The 15115-nt window shown below is 43.7% G+C and overlaps 1 protein-coding gene across 5 annotated transcripts in view; it reads left to right on the top strand.

Annotated features, from left to right (window-relative positions):
- Positions 1 to 15115, top strand: part of CMSS1 (cms1 ribosomal small subunit homolog) — a 488636-nt gene that overhangs the window by 443769 nt on the left and 29752 nt on the right. For all 5 annotated transcript variants that reach the window (XM_030204064.1, XM_030204063.1, XM_030204065.1 and 2 more), the window contains one exon: positions 4375 to 4514. In XM_030204064.1, the coding sequence (XP_030059924.1) occupies positions 4375 to 4514 (140 nt within the window). The remainder of the gene's footprint in view (positions 1 to 4374; positions 4515 to 15115) is intronic.

The raw sequence follows: 15115 nt of genomic DNA, 5'->3' as shown, positions 1-15115 counted from the left end.
ATCTGGTTCCCTCTTCTTCTGGAGTTGTCCTCCGAAGAACCGTGGAGATTGGAGTGTTTTCCGACTCTCATTTCGCAGAACGACGGAGCGTTGCTGCACCCCAACCTTCAATCCCTGGCTCTCACGGCCTGGATGTTGAGGGCGTAGACTTCGCTGCGTTGGGTCTGTCTGAGGGTGTCTCCCGGGTCTTGCTTGCCTCTAGGAAGGATTCCACTAAGAAGAGTTACTTTTTCAAGTGGAGGAGGTTTGTCGTTTGGTGTGAGAGCAAGGCCCTAGAACCTCGTTCTTGCCCTGCACAGAACCTGCTTGAATACCTTCTACACTTATCAGAGTCTGGCCTCAAGACCAACTCAGTAAGGAATCACCTCAGTGCGATTAGTGCTTACCATTATCGTGTGGAAGGTAAAGCCATCTCTGGAGAGCCTTTGGTCGTTCGATTCATGAGAGGCTTGCTTTTGTCAAAGCCCCCTATCAAGCCTCCTACAGTGTCATGGGATCTCAACGTCGTCCTCACCCAGCTGATGAAACCTCCTTTTGAGCCACTGAATACCTGCCATCTGAAGTACTTGACCTGGAAGGTCATTTTCTTGGTGGCAGTTACTTCAGCTCGTAGGGTCAGTGAGCTTCAAGCCCTAGTAGCTCATGCTCCATATACCAAATTTCATCACAACAGAGTAGTGCTCCGCACCCACCCAAAGTTCCTGCCGAAGGTGGTGTCGGAGTTCCATCTTAACCAGTCAATTGTCTTGCCAACATTCTTCCCCAGGCCGCATACCCGCCCTGCTGAATGTCAGTTGCACACATTGGACTGCAAGAGAGCATTGGCCTTCTACTTGGAGCGGACACAGCCCCACAGACAGTCCGCCCAATTGTTTGTTTCTTTCGACCCTAACAGGCTAGGGGTCGCTGTCGGGAAACGCACCATCTCCAATTGGCTAGCAGATTGCATTTCCTTCACTTACGCCCAGGCTGGGCTGACTCTTGAGGGTCATGTCACGGCTCATAGTGTTAGAGCCATGGCAGCGTCAGTGGCCCACTTGAAGTCAGCCACTATTGAAGAGATTTGCAAGGCTGCGACGTGGTCATCTGTCCACACATTCACATCACATTACTGCCTCCAGCAGGATACCCGACGCGACAGTCGGTTCGGGCAGTCGGTGCTGCAGAATCTGTTTGGGGTGTAAATCCAACTCCACCCTCCAGGACCCGAATTTATTCTGGTCAGGCTGCACTCTCAGTTAGTTGTTCTTCGTAGGTCAATTTCTGTTGTAAACTCGCCGTTGCGAGGTTCAATTGACCTGGGTTCTTGTTTTGAGTGAGCCTGAGAGCTAGGGATACCCCAGTCGTGAGAACAAGCAGCCTGCTTGTCCTCGGAGAAAGGGTATGATACATACCTGTAGCAGTTGTTCTCCGAGGACAGCAGGCTGATTGTTCTCACCTACCCTCCCTCCTCCCCTTTGGAGTTGTGTGTTTCATCTTTTGCTAGTTATTCAACTGGCGGGAGCGGTCGCGCACGGGCGGGAAGACGGCCGCGCATGCGCGGTGGGCGTGCCCTGTGTGCCGACCGTCCCGCGAAGCTTTTTTCCGGTTGGTGGGGGCTGCCGCGGACGTCACCCAGTCGTGAGAACAATCAGCCTGCTGTCCTCGGAGAACAACTGCTACAGGTATGTATCATACCCTTACCCCGTGCTTTCCCACTCATGGCAGGCTCAATGCGGCTTACATATTATATACAGGTACTTATACCTGGGGCAATGGAGGGTTAAGTGACTCGCCCAGAGTCACAAGGAGCTGTGCCTGAAGTGGGAATCGAACTCAGTTCCTCAGTTCCCCACGACCAGAGTTCACCACCCTAACCACTAGGCTACTCCTCCACTCCATCATACCTTCTGATTTATGTGTCCTCCCTGGATTTATTATAGAATTTTTGTTTGGAGTCAGAGAAAGGACTGCCAGACAAGTGGAAATCAGGGATATGCAGTCATTTGAAAGGACAGAGAAAAGGTCAATGACATTTCCCATGTCATTTCATGTCATTGACAAATGAAAACTAGCAGGAAAAACACAGAATCTTGTAGGATTTTTTTTATGTGCCATCAATGGTATGCATTCCTTCAAAAGTGCACTGTTCACAGAGTTGCCAATAGTGCATGAATGTGGGAACCATCACACATGTGTGCACTTTAGTGTGTACACTTTTTCCAAAAGAGCAAGCACTCTTCTTTTTAAATTCTTTTTTTAATCATCCTTCCAATGTCATAGCAATATCACATACTACATGATCAAAGAAAAAAAAGGTTATACATTCAAAATTATAACCACAACGATAACATTACATTATGTTGTTGCTCTGTTGTGGTTCCGACGCATCGAGGGTCCAGGCCTCGATTTTGGGTTCCCAAGTACTGGTCTGCTCTAAAACTCTGGAGCAACTTCTCCCCCAACATTGAGAGCATCACTGCATTGGTTGGTGCTGGCCCCAATGCCTGGTTAGGCGTCGACTATCTCTACAGATAGGTTGTGGGTCTCCAATTCAGGCTGCAGTGGTGCTATGGCTGGCACAAGCACCCTCGATGTCCAAGTACTCTGCAAGTGCAGCAAACTCGCTAGCTTCTTCTTGAGCATGGTCCAGAACTGTTCAAGGGCAGGCATTGGTAAAGGCCGGGCCAGGGCAGGGATGGAGACAGACTGTGAATCTGTTAGTGCCAAATTGAAAGCGGAGTTTCGGATGCATGGAGTCTGCTGCGTCGGAACCACAACAGAGGGGGAGTAGTAATCTTGGAACCACTTCTCAGGCACCGGTGATGCAATTCAATGTAACCAGGCTGGAGCTAAGGCCTAAGAGGGCCAATAAAATCAAAGAAACAAAGACCAAAAACTCTATGGATGTACAAAACGGGATAAGGGAAGGGAAAACATAATCCCGCAGGGGAAGGCACTAAAATGAAAAGATTTTGATGCGCTGAGAAAGCAACAAATATGGCCTCTCTGCTCTGTGGAGAACAAGAGACTGATGGTCCTGCGAGTCAATGTCGGGCAGGAAGGCACTTGCGCATGTGCAGTGCAACACTGCCAAAAGTCAAGGGTATGAAGGCTAGCTAATAAAAGTTTGCTTTTTTTTAATTATTCTGTGTTTATCAATATCCTACAATTCCTCTTTTAAACCCAATCTTTAAGTTACCAACAACAAAGCAAAATAATGTTACTTACCAGAGAAGTGTCCTCTTCTCTCAGAACTTCTCTGAAAGAAAGTTAAGTGGGACTGTTCCTCTCTATATAGTTTGGTTTCTAAGGAGACTGCTTGTAATAAACCATTTGAAGCTACCCCAGTAATCAGATTGCCCTTAGTAACCTTTGCAAATATTCTACCTCCTCGCACCTTAACACCTAATTCAGGTCAGTAGCAGTGCTACCTCTCCAGCAGGCAAAGAACAGAAAATAGCTTTCTTTTAGGACAGTTTTTTCTAAGAGTGAGCTAGGCCCTACTGTGCCTTCTAGAGGCTATCTCTGTTAATGCTATGGCAGAAAATTAAAGTTTTAAAACTATGTGGAAAAGGGTATGGAGACCAGCTAATAAAGTTTGCTTTTATTATTTTTTTTAATTCTAACTGTGTTTATCAATATCTTACAGTTCATCTTTTAAACCCAATCTTTAAAGTTACCAAGCACAGAGCAAAATAATGTCACCAAAAGAATGCCCTCTTTTCTCAGAACTTCTCAGAAAGAAAGCTAAGTGGGACCTTTCCTCTCTATATAGTTTGGATTCTAAGGAGACTGCTCCAAACAAACCCTTTGAAGCTACCCCAGTAATCAGATTGCCCTTAGTAACCTTTGCAAATATTCTACCTCCTCGCACCTTAACACCTAATTCAGGTCAGTAGCAGTGCTACCTCTCCAGCAGGCAAAGAACAGAAAATAGCTTTCTTTTGGGATAGTTTGAGCCTTGCTACTATTCTTTTTAATACTCTTGGCTGTTAAGTTTCTACCTCTAGAGAAAGTTTCATTTTAAAACTATGGGGGAAAGGGTTGTACACTATGGAAGCTAGTTAATAATGCTTGCTTCTTTCTCTTTCAGGGATCTCAAAATAAAATCCCTCTCGCAGGGTCATCTGACTCCACATTCTCCTTGCCTCCATCCCTGCCCTTTTTTCAGCAAATGTAAAAGCAACCATGATATGAAACATATATAACAGCATGGATGCTTTTACCTGCAAAGGGAAGGGTTTGACTTTTAGTTCTTGATTTTATGATTTTACCAAGGTCACTTCTTTGATACACAAATAATATGTTAAGAAAACTGTCTTCCTTGTTTTTTTATGTGAAAAGAACTAAAAAAAAAAAAAATCTCTAAATGCAACTAATTTTGTTTCTTAGAGTCATCTGAAAATGAAGATATGATTAAAGAAAGCAGTGCAAGAAAGAGAAAGCAGCAAGATTCAAGTGAAAAGTCAACCAAACAGAAGAGTAAAGGACAATCAAACAGGAGGCCTAGCAGTGTCGAGAAGAAAAACCAGGTAATCTCATATTAGAGAGTTATACAGGGACAGAAATCCAACCCATCCCCGCTGGAATCTAACCCATCCCCATCCATCCCCATAGGGAATATAACCGTCCCCGTCCGTCCCCATGACGTTCGAAGTTGGAACTCTCTGGTGCGCACGTGTAAGACTTCTCTGATTGACTCGCACTGTGTGCTAAGAGATCGCCACATGAACACGCAAGTAGGTCAGGTGACATTTGATGCTTGTGCCTAAGTCAGAGCTGAGGTCTGCGCATCAGTCCAGGAGCAGAGAGGATTAATAGTAACATAGTAAATGACAGCAGATAAAAATCGGAATGGTCCAGTCTGCCCAATAGTCATAATCATTATCAATTAATGATTAAATCAACAATGAATGTGATATTATATACTTGATTATGGTCTTTCTGTGGTGTTTCTGAGACATAGACCATAGAAGTCCGCGGAGGGACAGGCAAGTTCTGCGGACTCCAGGGAATCTGCCTGTCCCTAGAGATTGAAAAGACAACATTGAAGAACCACCGCTTACTGGTAACAATGTAATTGGAGGACATCCACTCAACTTAGAGGGAACAGTGGGCCTAACCATTAAGCAGTCACATAGGGCATCAGCATCTGGGGGGAGCAACGAGCTGCAGTCAAAGCAAAACAATAAATCCTGACATCCACACAGACTCAAAGAATCATCAGCCCTGCAGGGATAGTTCAAAGTAATTTCTCTGTTTTTTTGGCTTCAGCGTTTTTTTCTCCCTTTGAGGAGTTGTCTTCCGCTGAGGTTTGTTTCCAGAGAATTGACTGAAACGAGCGATAAGAGCCCTTCTTAGGGGTAGACCATCTATGTAGACTCCCTGGGCTATTGAGGTTACTTTTCTTTAATACATTATTTAGTTTGTAATCTCTGGGATTACTGTTGGATTCGACAGCAAAATTTTATATTATTTTGTTTTGTGTTTTTTTTTTGCTCTTGAGTATTGGATTTTTAAGTAGTATACTATGCCATGCTTTGTATTGTTATTTGAATATTTTTACTGCTGTAATTATCTATTGCTTATGTTTGATTTATTCTTACTGTACTCCGCCTTGAGTAAATTCTTTTAAAAAGGCGGTAAGTAAATAAATAGGTCCACATAAGCCAGTCCTGTCTTCATGCAGTGCCCCATAGCCGATTAAGGGCTGAATATTGCAGTTAACTGGCTATGGTGTTGCTGGTTCCAGAAACCCGCAACCTGGATATGGCCTGGCATGAATTTATAGGCATAACGCCAGAAGTGGACTTCAAAACGCTGAGTACCGCCAACTGAATATCAACCCCATGATAATAATGTTTTTACAGCATTGTTCTAGGAAGGGTAATATTGGGAATGATCATGATTGTTGAGTTTAAATATCAAGGCCTAGAGACCTGAAAGGTAATGGGGAGGGGGAAGGGGGGCAAAAGGCTGAAGGTTCTCCTAGGGCACCTAATATTCTTGTGCTGGCCCTGCACTTATTTTACAAAGGCAACATATATGCCTACATGCCTTTATAAAATTGCCCTAAGAAAAGTAGGCAAACCCATTTACTACTGCTCTGTTTGTGAGAAAAAAACATTCGCATGGACATGTATTTTATAATGTGTGTGCATAAGTACCCATCTCATCCCATTCTTCTTCTTAGACCTGAGGACACCTCCGTATATATCACATAAAAGGAGGTGTGATGTTTTTATGTTCCGGCTAGAGCTGCCGAGAGACTAGGCCGGGCCCGGGGCTAGGCCGCCCTGCCTCCGCTCCCCCTGCCGCTCTGCCTCTGCTCCCCCCACTGCTGTCGGTCTCCCCACCGCAGCCACCCCCCCGTCACTCCCCCCGCCGCTGCAGTCTGCGGTCTCACCTGCCTGCCTCCACATCTCCGGGCCCCCTTCATTCAAAGCGGCAGTCGCAGATTGCGTCTCTTCTGGCCTTCCCTCCCTGTGTCCCGCCCTCGTCTGATGTAACTTCCAGTTTCCGTGAGGGCGGGACACAGGGAGGGAAGGCCAGAAGAGAGGCGATCTGCGACTGCCACTTTGAATGAAGGGGGCCCGGAGCTGTGGAGGCAGTCAGGTGAGACTGGGGACTGCAGCGCCAGCGGCCTAACCCCGGCACCGGGCCCCCCTTGGAGGCCCGAGCCCGGGGAATTTTGCCACCCCTGTCCCCCCTCTCGGCGGCCCTGGTTCCTGCACTTTACATGTGTAAGGGTAAAGGGTCAAGGATTTGATATACAGCTTTTCTGTGCTACAACCAAAACTGTTCACATATATTATATGCATATAATTTCTCTTCACCTCCCCCCCCCCCCCAATCTAAATTTTCTACCTGGGGCAATAGAGGGTTAAGTGACTTGCCCAGTTTCACAAGGAGATGATGTGGGAATCAAACCCAGTTCCTCCATGTTGTCAACCCACTGCACTTACCATTAGGCTACTCCTCCACTCCAGATGCTCACATTTGCTGATTTTTGTATGTGCATATACAGATAAGCATACTTTATAAAATAAAAGTCCAAACCCACTCCATGCAAATGCCTCTACTGCCATTGGATAAAACCTGTTTTACCTGTGGAAATGCCTTTTAAAATGAACTCTGAATATGTGTAATAAAATTGAAGCAAATGTGTATTTTGTTCCACCGCTGGCAGATTCTATATACTTCTTTGAATGACTGTTGGCCCATGAAGCAATTTATAAAGTTTGTATGTAAATATATAAATAAAATACATGTATACTTAGAGTTGAACTGGGTCTGACAAGTCTGGATAAATTCTCTGTTGTAAAAGCATCAGCCAGTGCAGCACTCCAAATGCCACATGTTTATTTTCATGAGAGCACCTCACACCTGTGATAATGATCACACAATCCTATTAAATGTGTGAATGCCAAAAGAATTACATATAAGCTGGTGAGATTACAGTCACATTTCACTGGAAACTTTCAGTTTGTCTCCTTCCTCATCACTTTTTTCCTCCTTTGATGCCTTGGTTTGGCTTATTTAAAACATTCTGTTTTGTGGTTTTGTGAACTTCCATCTTTTAAACATATTAAAAAGTGCAGTGTGGTAATGTTTTATAGACGCACGCACAGAGCAAATGTCTTAAAAGTGAACAGAACTGGGCCTTTAGCTGGTTAGGATGAGCTGCTCATTATGTTTATGTATTAATAACAAAAAACGTGATGGCTTTGAAGGGCACGGACAGACATATTTCTTCTAGGAGATGGACCATGAACTGACCGAAAGACTGTGGGTGGTATTTTTTCTTGCTTGACTTGACTTTATAAATCCTCAAGGGCAGTGAGTACTTGAATAACAAAACAGGACTGGCAGTAATCCATAGATTCTGACATGAAAATGCAATAATTAACTGGAATCCTTGGTTAAAAAGCAGGTCAGAATTTTCCAGTTCATAAAAGCAAAGATGGCATAAGCCTGGGACTGAGAGAGCAGTTTAGTCAGCAGAGCGTAGAATACAAAGCTACAGACATGGAAATCTTGGTTGTAGTCATGCTCTCTCTCTCTCTCTCCACTTACCTTAAGCATGTCACTTAACCTCCTTCTGCTCCAACCTAAGATTATGAAACTCTTTGGGGATAGGGTGTTATAATCATCTAGATTAATCCCATATAGCATGGTCACTCTATTAATAGCACATATTATTATTGCTTTGGATTCCTTCAAACCTCAGCTAGTTAAGAGAAAGATAGAATGTTAACCTCCTTACTCCAGAGACACCATAGTTAGAGCATTGAGCCTGCATTGTGTGGGAAAGCGCGGGGTACAAATGTAATAAATAAATATTAGAGTGTAGCACTCGTCATCAAATATCAGAACTGGGAGAAAGACACAATGATCTAAATCATAGGAACCAACGTTTCAAAATGATTGGGGGTGCTGAACTCAGTGTACAAATCACCTCTTTTAGAATACCAACTAGCAGAAAGGTATGCACCATGTTTTGATGGTGTGTACTTTCACCTGTAGGCTGCATATACATGCATAAATTGTAGTGGTCTATAATTTACATGTGCTTTGGCTAATATCTAGGTCTGAGCATTTAAACTAGCCATAGGGCTGGTGTAAGTGACTGCGCCTTAAATGTAGGCATATTTTTTGCCACTCGTTCTAGCATTCTATAAAGAAAAGCAGGTGCAGGATAGGCTTTAAATAGGTACCTTCTTACCCTCTTATGTTAGGGGCCCTGTTATAGAATTTCGCTCATGATTTAGAATGATATGGGATGGGGGTACTTTCTACAGCAATACTCCCTTATTCATGGTGCCCTGTGCGGCCACATAGATCACACACTCCTGACGCTAGCTTGAGCAGAGTCAGGAGCTGATCTGCAGAGCAGTGCTAAAAGGAAGCCAGGGCTGAAGCCAAGAGGGAAACCAAACCAAGAAACACATATACTTTTGAGGCAGTGTACTCAACCCTTCTCTCCTGTCACCTCTTCCTGCTGCTGCTATGCTATTTTTTTTGGGCCAATGCAGCTTAATGAGAGCACTTGGGCCATCTCCATGGGATGGAATTTTTAGGGAGGGGGGACAATTTTTATTTTTGTGAAAAAAAGGAAATGATGTTCCTCTCCATTCTTCTTTCAATTTAAGACTTGACAATAGGTCCTCTCTATTACAGAGCTGCCAAAGAGGAGCAGTTTTTAAGAGATTTTTCAGAATATGGCAGGCCATAAGCCACAAATCCCTCCTGCTCCCCTATGTCCCTCCAGTAAATTAACATCCTGGTGACTGAAGAGCTGGAGGAGAATGGCAAAATACCAGTTACTCCTCACCCTTGATCCAGCACAGCTAGCACAGAAATCTTTACTAAATTTAAACAATTTCCCTACCTTTGTGTGTAGCCTCTGTCTCTGCTTATTCTTGGTCTTCTATTATGTTTCCTCTCTGCCTTCACATTTCTTCTCTTTTATTAATTGTTTTCCAGTCTTCCTTTCATTTTCTTTCATTTCTATTTCCTCCATGTGCTTTTCTTTCCATAGCCTTCTCTTTACCTTCTTCCATCTCACTTCTTTCTAGTCTCACCCTCCTCAGGAAACTTCTCACCCATTTCTTACTTTCTTTTCTTTTCCCAGTCCCACACACACCTATTCTACATCTCTTCTAGCTTATCTTCCCTCTGCAGCTTGTTCCCTCTGCCTGCTTTTCTTCTTCACTCCCAGATTGTCTCCTTCTCATAGTTCCTTTCCCCTATCAGAGCCCATGCGCCCTCCCTGAGTTCCTCTCATCTTCACAGCCTGTTTCTATTCCTCTCACAGCTCTACTCCCAGTTCCTGCCCAATCGCCCAGTCTCTTCCCTTTACAGCTGCTTTCTGCTACCTCCAGCTCTTCACAACATCATTCTGTCTCCCAGCTAGTAACCCCTTTCAGTTCCCTTCACCCCTTCCCAGCCCCACATTCCTCTCTCCATAGCTCAACTCCCAGCCTCTAACCCCTTCACCCAGCCTCTCTTACCCTTATAGCTGCCTTCTGCCACCTCCAGCTCTTCACACCTGCATTCTCCCTCCCAGCTTTTTCAATCTCCTTTATCCTTCCTAGCCTTTCTGTTCCTTTTCCAGTACTTCTCTGTCCTTTTTTTTTTTTTACCTTACTGAATGCATTGCTTTGGTAGCACACGTAAAATTGGCATGTCAATAAACTTATACAACTCAGTTTTCTTTCTTTTTGTCTGTGTCTATCTACTGCTCTTCCACATTGGCAACTGTAGGTAGGAAGTGCATCTATCCTAGGCTACACAGATTCTGCTTCCCCCTGTAGCCCATCAGTGGGGACACTTCTTTCCTGTTTTTCCCTGCTGCTTTGCAGCATGGAGCTTTGTGCTCCAAATTTAATAAAACACATTATAAAATAATGAAGGTGCCATAGGCACCTATAGCACTCACAGAGTTGGCGCTTGTGATCTAAATTAACCTAGGGTTATTTGCGTTTAGAAACAAAATTACAGGATTATACTTTTTTTTTTAATAAATTTTCAATAAATTTCAAAAAAATACAGCATCAACTGGCTACAAGCCAACAATAGGCATATTACATCAAAATAACCACAACAAACCGCACAATTATTGTTTGCATCTTGTATTCTTCTCCTTCCCTCCCCACCTCCCTTTATTCTACCTCCCTCCCTCATTCAATATATGTTATCCTGCCTCTTTACAATCCTTTCCACTTTTCATAGTATTCCCATATTTTTTGAAATTTTTGAAGCTGCCCCTTTCGCAAAGCTGTCAACTTCGACATTTGGTATAGGTAATGTAGTCTAATCTCCACCACCTGCATAGCGGGGGTCTCCTTCTGTTTCCATGCCCTTACCAGCGCCAATTTCGCTGAGCCAAGGACATGTATGACTAACTTATGACAATGTATGGGGCTCATTCGAAGCCGTATATGTAATAAACAGTTTTCAGCCCGTTTTGGATAGGTGATCTCAGTCATATCTCTCACTCTGCCCAGGACTTCTGCCCAATACACTTGTACTTTTGGGCACTCCCACCAGATATGCCAAAATGTTCCTCTCCCCCCACATTCCCTCCAACAATTTGTTGATAAGTGCGGACAGAACTTCTGTAAACGAACCGGGGTATAATACCACCAGTAGAAGATCTTATATCCATTTTCAACCAGTGGCTGGGCGATGGAGGGCTTCAATAGGTGCCTATAGCTACTTGCCCACCAGTCTTCTAGATAATTGGTCTGTAACTCCGTCTCCCACTTTCCGGTATAAAAGTCCTGTGGGGAGGAGAGCAATAGCAATGCTCTATACAGCTTAGTAATGCCACCTTTCCCCCCTCCCCTTCCCATAGCCTTTTCCAGTTGAGTTTCGGCCAACTCCAGTTCATCCCTTGCTCGTCTCAGTATATAATTCCTAAGGCAGTTATAATAGATAAGGTCTCTCTCCTCGAGCCCATATTCATCCTGCAGCTCCTCAAAAGCCCGAATTTTCCCATTGTCCCATAACTGGCCCAGTTTATAGAGGCCTCTCTTAGTTACAGGATTATACTTGATTTAAGACAATCTGCTAGTGAGAAACGGTCATGAAACAGTTGTTAATATGTCACTTAATGGCATCATCATAGGAAATAGGACATCCATGTGCAGAAATATGTGTTTCAGTGAAGAACAATGGCAACAGGAGAGAGGAAATCCAAAGCACAGGAAACAAAACCATTGTTCTCTTTATGCTTGACTTTTGTCAATGAAGAATGAAACAGGTGAGATCTGGAAGGCACAAAATTTCATTTCTACAAAATCTCTTCTACTACTGGAGGATCACTATCCATTGTAGATTACTCTTTGTTATGACTGGCTGTCTTCCGCAGGCTACAGAGCTTCCATGCTTGTTTCCTGCTCTCTACCATGTCTGATTTCCAGAAGGCTTTATCTACAGCAGTTTGGGGTACTCTTCCCAATGCCCTCAGTAGCCTGGCTACCACCACATCAGCCATGCTGCAGAGAGATGTATGCAGACTGCAGCTTGCGTTAGTCTGGTACAGGTGTTCTTGTGAGTTGAACAGCAGGTGTGTTTTGCAATGACCGTGACTCCTTCCCAAGAGCTAGGAAGGCTATGTTGGTATAATGTTCAGGGCTTAGGTCTTCTGCATAGCAACACACAGCTGGAACTAAGTCAGTGGGCCAGCCCTAAAGCTAGAATTTTTCCATGATGCATAAGAAAGTATGGTTTCAATCTTCTTTTTCTTTTAACCAAATACATTTGTCAAAATTTTGTGGTTAGGCGCTAACCCAGAGAAAAATCTGTACAATGGATAGCTTACTTTTCAGCTCATAGAAAATCTTGAGTATCACTTAATTATTGTTTTAGTATTAAAAACATAATCTATTGCCGCTTTCTATGAAAAACACATGTCGCAGTTCGACAGCCTTGGGCATTCACTGTCTGAACTGCTTTCCCAGAATGTGAACTTTAAACACTTGTTTTCATTTTGGTTCTACAACTAGTTTGGCAGTATGGTGTAATACATTGTACTAGGACTGTAAGAAGAAACATTGATGTCCTCCTGTCTGTGATTAATAAATAGGACTCCCTTGGCACTTTAGCTTGTAAGCCAAGACTGCCTTGCAAATGTTCCCATTTTTTTCTGTGTTCTTTGCATCCCTAAGCTCTGTTCAAATGTATGGAGTGGTATAAATGTATTGTCAAAAGACAGAATATTTGGATCAGCCAATCAGATTCTATAAGGGTGATTTTCTGCCAGTTCAAGTCAATTTCTGACGGTCGTGCCAATTTCTGACTTGATGCTGGAGTGGTACCCTTTTATTTTAGAAGATTACCAGTGGAATTCTACATTCAGCGGTTAGTGATGGGAGAATGCAGAGATGTCAGCAGAAAGGGCACTTGAGATGGGTATTGTCTAATTTCTGTCTTTCAATGGTAGTAGTTTCCTTAGTAGTGAGCATTATTGTGAGAGAATTTCACTTACTTACCTCACAATGATGCCTGTTGTCATGGGGCACTATTAGTTGTATTTTTTTTTTTATATATAGCACTGCCAGTATGCAGAGCATTTTATAGGATCCAACTGCCACACATGTGGAGATATCATCACACATGTATGGTGGTTGTGGTCCTGCTTGTCCCTGGAGAACATAGGTTCTTAGGCTCTCTTCTGTAAAGGTAAAGGCAGCACTTCAAGATTAATTAACTCAGAAAATCCAACTGCTTTGGAATAAATCTTAGTTTCCTAGTTTATTATTGATATATCACCCATTGGAAATACCATCTGGGTGATTTAAAATTAGCATAAGTTAAACAAAGAAAGAGAAGAAAATACAATAATATAGTAAAAGATGATCTAAAAACAAGGCACTCATTTTCAAAAGAGGAAAACATCTCAAAAGTGGCACAAAGCAGCAGATGGATGGTTTTTCTCACCAAAATGTCTAAAATTGTGATTTTTTTTTTTTGAAAAGGCAGCATTGGGACATTTTTTGCTGAGTTCAACCAAATAGCAAGGGGGCGTGTTGGAGGCATGTTTTAGGTGGAACTTGGGTGGGCTTAAAATCTGGACGTTTTTCTGCAACTATGGAACAGAAAAAAAAGGTCCAGGGCAGGAAAGCAGTATGTTTTTATTTAGACATGTTTCAGTCATGTCTAAGTCAGAAAAAAGGTTCTCTAACTGATCAGCTGACCACTGCAGGGATTAAGGAATGACCCCCCCCTTAACCCCCCAGTGGTCACTGACCCCCCCCCCCCCCCAAAGATGTGACAGTGACAGTAGATACCAAGCTTTATGAGAGCTCCAGATATTATGACCATATCTAGAAAGTAGCAAGTAAATGGAGTAGCCTAGTGGTCAGTGAACAATGGGATCCAGGTTCTTCCCACTTTAACTCTGTCATTTCAGGTTAAATATGTGAGCCCTCCTGGAACGTAGACATACCTCCTGTACCTAAATATATAAGTGACCTACAAGCCTGAGAGCTATTATAGTGGTGGGCCTTTAGGTACAGTAGTTTTTTCTCTGTTTCTGGAGGGCTCACAATACAATATGAAGGGGTTTAGGTGGTATTTGTACCTACATCCCTTTATGTGACGTCCACTGCACTGACCACTAGGCTGCCCATCTGCACTGCTGGGGGATGTGTGTGTGACCAATTCACTATGAATGGTGCCAGACAGATCTACTACTACTACTTAACATTTCTAAAGCGCTACCCAGGTTACGCAGCGCTGTACAATTTAACAAAGAAGGACAGTCCCTGCTCAAAGGAGCTTACAATCTAAAGGACAAAAGTGCGGTCAATCAAATTGGGCAGTCTAGATTTCATGAATGGAGGTATAATGGTTAGGTGCCGAAGGCGACATTGAAGAGGTGGGCTTTGAGCAAGGATTTGAAGATGGGCAGGGAGGGGGGCTTGGCGTATGGGCTCAGGGAGTTTATTCCAAGCATAGGGTGAGGCGAGGCAGAAAGGGCGGAGCCTGGAGTTGGCGGTAGTGGAGAAGGGTACTGAGAGGAGAGATTTGTCCTGTGAGCGGAGGTTACGGGTAGGAGTGTAGGGGGAGATGAGGGTAGAGAGGTATTGAGGGGCTGCAGATTGCGTGCATTTGTAGGTTAGAAGCTTGAACTGTATGCGGTACCTGATCGGGAGCTAATGAAGAGACTTGAGGAGAGGGGTGATATGAGCAAATCAGGCTGCAGAGTTCTGAATGGATTGAAGGGGGGGATAGATGGTTAAGTGGGAGGCCGGTGAGGTAATGAGAGAGTGGATGAGAGTTCGGGTGGTGTGCTCAGAGAGGATGGGACGAATTTTGCTGATGTTGTAGCTGTGTGCTAGATGTTGGTTTGAGACGTTTTCAGCAAAACATCTCAGTGCAGATTTAGACATCATATCGAAAATTCCCTCTCTGTGTCCACTGAACCCCACTCATACCCCACCACGGAAGGGCCATGGCATTCAGCATCAGTCAGGGCCAAAAAAGTTTCTAAAAAACGGGTCTTCAGGTCAGCTTTACATTTTTGATAATATGGTTATAGACTTAAGCAAAGTGGAAGATCATTCCACAGGGAGGGTCCTATCCCACTGAAAATGGAAGAACGAATGGTATCAAAGTATATTTG

Source organism: Microcaecilia unicolor, chromosome 5 (genome assembly GCF_901765095.1).
Source record: "Microcaecilia unicolor chromosome 5, aMicUni1.1, whole genome shotgun sequence".
In the NCBI taxonomy this organism is placed as follows: domain Eukaryota; kingdom Metazoa; phylum Chordata; class Amphibia; order Gymnophiona; family Siphonopidae; genus Microcaecilia; species Microcaecilia unicolor.
Note: the sequence above shows the minus strand (reverse complement) of the source record. Positions and strands in the feature narration are given on the sequence as shown.